Below are 5,065 nucleotides of genomic sequence, written 5' to 3' on the forward strand. Positions count from 1 at the left end.
GGACTTGAACCCGCGATCCGCAGAGTGGAAGTCGAACGCCTTAACCATCCGGCTATGTATTATTAGTGTATAGAGGCATAAGCGTCTTTTTTTTTTTTTTTTTTGTATGCTACCCAACTTAAGAAGGGTCATGACTTATACTTTACTTGTCCTGACAGTGAATCCAGGGATTCGTGGTTCGCGACTCGTTGACGCTAAAAGTTGTCTATACTAACTGCCTCATCTCTATTCATCAATTAAAAATCAGGGAGCTCTATGCGCATGTAACCCTTGTTTAACTTTGCACAAGTACTGAAACAAACAATTGTTTTCCGTAGTTAAGTCTGTAGAAATTTCAATTTCGAACAACTAATACACTAAGTATTTCAACGATTTAGTCACGTTTATGCAGCCTTGAAATGGTGTAGTCTTTTCACGAATTCAAGGATCCGGAATTGCTGACGAGATGCCAAGGGATACGGTTTTCATCTTTAGTTACAGACAAACATAGTCAATCCCGTTGCGCGTAGATAGCGAGTACTTCTACCTTCCTTCCCTCTGGCTAACCGCTCAAAATTCGAGACGATTATCCCTGAACCCTAGAAGTGTCCAATATGGCGTCTTAACCCACATGCTGCTGAGCTGAAAACCTCAAATTAAACCTTTCATCAGTTTGTTTGCTTACTGTCTCGTACAAAGCTTACAAAGGGCTGTCTGTATTTTGCCCGCCGCGGGAGTCGGAACAAGTTTTTACCACTATAAAATCATCAACTTTCAGATGAGCCATAGGGGTGAGGGCTTTCAGCAGTTATTGTTTTTTTCCCCCTAGTATAAGTAAACTATTAACTCTAAGTGTTCACACTTAGACTACTTAATAATTAAGTTAGGTTTAAGAATGTTTAAAACTTAAGAAATATGTTTGAAAATAGCAGTCATAGTTCGCGTTTTAGGCATTTGCATTTTTTTGAAAAGAAAACAAAAAATTACCTGTAAGTACTAGAACATCTTACAGAAGTAAAATATCGGTGAACTCTAATAGTTCGGTTACTAAATTATCACGTGGCATGAATGACTTAATTTTATTGTATACATTGCACGTTTTTCGAAGTTACCAGCATACACTTGGCATATAAATGTGATAGGACGATTTGTTTCGTGTTATGATGCTAGTAATATATATCATTTATATTTTGCCTTTTCCTGCTCTCACTAAATAACAATGTTTTAAATGATCCAACGATAACAAATTCCATAAAATAACGTAATTTATGATCAGATTATACTTTGAAATCACTATTAAGATAGAGCAATTGCACGTTTTGTTTCTACGTATGTCCTTCGAACCTGATTGGCTTTACAAGAACGAGTAAAATAAAACGTAAAAGTTTAAATGTTTTCTTTAGTGAACGTAATTTTTTCATGAGCTACAAACAATTTCAAATTATTATTGGAATGACCACAGAACTCTTTATCATATAAAAATCAGACGTTTATTTCCTCGGATATGGTAAAACAGCTGTACAGTCTATACAATTTTTTTTTTATTTACATACAACCAATTTGTACTATATACATATTTCAATACGTCTTTTATTGTGGGCCTAAAAACTAACAGTTTCACATCCGGATAATGGAATAAAAAGTTCATTCGAAAATCAAGATATATGTGTTTGTATTAGGTTAAAATCTAAAGATCTTAATGTAACCAAAGAGAGGAATTTGATAAAGATACAGACAAAACAGTCAGAGGATCTTATTGACTTACATAGTTGTACTTTTGGAGTTCAGCTGTTAGCGCCACCTTTTATAAACAACTACGACTTTTCCACATTTCCAAAGCGTTTTGTTTCAGATATTATAATAATTGTTTAACGAACAAGAACGTTCAGAAAAAAAAATTTACTGACCACGTGGTTATAGCGAATGTTCTCGAAACTCAGATACTGTATTCTTATTCCAAAAGTTCACATAAGGCTGATATATAACTTTGGGCCATTTGAAGTGTTTCGTATTTAGAAAGTTTCCGATCTTCACCAATTGAGGGCACCACTTCCCGGAGACGGTCAAAAGCAACATTCAAACTATGCATCCGACGCCTCTCTCGTGCGTTAGCTGCAAGTCTTCGCTTCCGAACCACGGCTGGGGATGAAGCGCCTTCAGTCTTCTTAACGCCGAGAGGCCTGCGGCAGCACTTGATATCAAATGCGGTACTATCCTTCACACTCTTTCCACACTTGTGGACTGAAAAGGTGAAGCTGAGTTCCGGACTGTTCACTTTTGCTGGTTCACCGTAGTTATGAAAGGTTAGAAAAGAGTTCACACCCATATTGCTCTGGACAGCAGAAAACTGAGAAATGTAAGGGAAAGAAGTTGGGGAATATTCTTCGTAGGCTGTGGACGTTGTCGGGCTTGAGGCTGGGGTTGAAGGGCCGCTAACGGGACTCGATACTGGCGAATAACTAGCCTCCGACCTGTAACGACCAAAGTCTATTTTTATGTTACTTTTCATGGTGGGAAGTTTTGGAGAAGACAGGCATTCTGTTTGGGACTCGTACTTTTCGTGCAGGGACGTCATTTTTTTTTGTTAATTGTTATACGCCAAAAACTATGACGAAGGCAGAAAGCATATGGTATATTGTAGAAACCTGGGTGTAACTTCTGACGGCCAGGTAGTAGAGCTAAGCACTGAAACTTGGAGAAAATAAACAATTTTTCTTCCGAAAGTCTAAAACAAAAACAGTAAGGTTTTTATAAAATCAGGAAGGCTTAACGTTTCATTACTAACAAACAGTGTTAAGCACCGCAGCTAGCAGCAAACCCTAAACTCTTTGATGCATGAAGATTGAATGGAACGATCCTCAGGTAACCTCGTTTTTATAGCGAAACTCCCGACAACCTCCCGTTGCGCGGCCTACTCTTATCTTGTCACGTGAACCAATCGAATCTCAGATCATACATGCTTGATCACTCTTTTCTTTACTGGCAAAACAAAGTCCATTCTACATTCAATTTCGCGAATTAAGAAAAATGCAGTTCAATTTTTATGTATTAATTCAAACGCTTGTTTCATCTCAGTGTTTTTTTTTCTCGATACTCTCACTATTAAAGCTTTTCAAAACTTTTAAAAAATGTCCACGTTACACAATCGTTGATGGAATTCATCTTTCTATCTCGAAATGGATTAATTCTAGATTTTTTGACAAAAGTCATAATCTGATGAAAATACTTTCAGTAAATGTTGTAACTAATGTACTTTTAGTTTCGCAGCTTTTGGGCGTAACCGTTCCTGATCTTCATCTGAATGGAAAAGAACAGAAGAAAAAAAAAGGTGGCGAACAGTTCCCGTAACATCTAACTTAATAAATAATGGGATTAAATTCCCTCTCCTTAATCCACGGCTCCAGGATTCCACTAGATTATTCCCGGCGCATAAAACGTTTGGAAAAAGTATATATAATTATTTCAATGATTTAATAATTTGTTTCTTTTGTTTGTTTTTGAATTTCATGAAAGCTATACAAGGGGTATCTGCGCTAGCTGTCCCTAATTTAGCAGTGTAAGATTAGAGGGAAGGCAACTAGTCATCACCACCCACCGCCAACTACTCTTTTACCAGCGAATTATGGGATTGACAGTAACATTATAACGCCCGTACGGCTGAAAGAGCGAGCATGTTTGGTGCGACCGGGATTCAAACCCGCGACCCTCAAATTACGAGTCGAACGCTTTAATAATTTGTATTTGCGTACTGTTTATATATTCTACTAATTAATTTCTTGTGAGGCTTGACTAGTAAACATATTCAGTATAGTTTATTATCGTTTTATAAATGATACTGTATTCAACTAATTCTGTTCCAAAGCTCTAATTATTAATTTTTGTGCCACTGTAAATTATTTGACAAGTACATCGATTTGTTTAATACAACAATACCATTCTGAAGTTTGAAAAATGGCTTTAGTACCATAAAACTTTGATGAATGGTACCACATGAACAAGTTGAATAATGTTTCATTTCTTTAGGACTAAATATCGTTCCATAATACAAATAATACAACGTAGCAGCAATATCACGACAGCCACTTTTTGTATGAAAAAAAGGATAACGCAAATGCTCATGATTTTAAAATATATATATTTAGAAATATTTCTTCGACAGAAACATGTTTTAAAAATTCAATATATATATATAATCCGGAAATCATAGTTTTAGGAATTACCATTGTATCTGTGACAAAATATTTTGTAGAACTTAAACTTTCAATCCAATGGAGAAAACTAATGCAGGACTTTTGTATCGTCTGGCAGTTACACAAATACCAGATGAATGAAGATATCATAGATTAATTAAAAAACCCCAAAATCACGAATCCCGGAAAGTGTCCGGGATTTAACGGCTACATCTACAAAGTTAATGAATACATGCAGCTGTACGCCATCTCATCTGATGATTTTCATTTGTTTGTTTTTTTTATCCAAGGTAATCATTTGGTTGGCAACTTCTGAAAGACCGCATGAGATGTACCAGGGTTGACATAAACTGATGAAGTGCTGGACGTGAATATAAAGTCTAATTTTCTTGAGAAATATTTCTATCTTTTGTCCCTTCCGCCTATGCTAAGACGCCATTATCACCGGGAATTCTGCCAGAGCTCTTGGGTTGTGAAGGACGAAAGCAAACCTATTTCTGTAATTACTGCTTTTGGTCAAACATGTCCTTGTATGTAAAGGGAAAATTCGAAATTAACGTAGAATTGGTGGTATAGGGTAGATCAATAGGAAAAAAAAATCGCCAATCATAGTGTATTATTATATATATGCATTATTGGAAAAGTAATAAATCTTACAATATACTTACTTACACGTATAATTTGGGCCATCATTGTATTTGAAAAACATTTTAACCAGCACTAATTAATCTAGAAAACGCGTGCATTATTGATATATCTGTAGTTTTAATGTTGTGGATTCAAAACTTTCAGAAGTATTTAACAAAATATAGCGGTAAGTCTACGGACTTACAACACTAAAATCATGGGTTAGATTCCCCTTGGTGGGCTCAGCAGATAGCCCCAGGTGGCTTTGC

At 36.1% G+C, this 5,065-nt stretch overlaps 1 protein-coding gene across 1 annotated transcript; it reads right to left on the reverse strand.

The window, feature by feature from the left end:
• Positions 1–1,481: 1,481 nt before the first annotated feature.
• On the reverse strand, positions 1,482–2,809 carry LOC143258010 (transcription factor 15-like). Its single transcript, XM_076517052.1, has one exon. The coding sequence runs from the start codon at positions 2,552–2,554 to the stop codon at positions 1,931–1,933; it is 624 nt and encodes a 207-aa protein (XP_076373167.1). The 5' UTR covers positions 2,555–2,809; the 3' UTR covers positions 1,482–1,930.
• Positions 2,810–5,065: the final 2,256 nt, after the last annotated feature.

Source organism: Tachypleus tridentatus, chromosome 7 (genome assembly GCF_004210375.1).
Source record: "Tachypleus tridentatus isolate NWPU-2018 chromosome 7, ASM421037v1, whole genome shotgun sequence".
Classification (NCBI taxonomy): Eukaryota; Metazoa; Arthropoda; class Merostomata; order Xiphosura; family Limulidae; genus Tachypleus; species Tachypleus tridentatus.

Coding starts and splice junctions, on each gene's coding strand:
- LOC143258010 (XM_076517052.1), bottom strand. CDS start 2,554: ATGACGTCCCTGCACGAAAAGTACGAGTCCCAAACAGAATGCCTGTCT.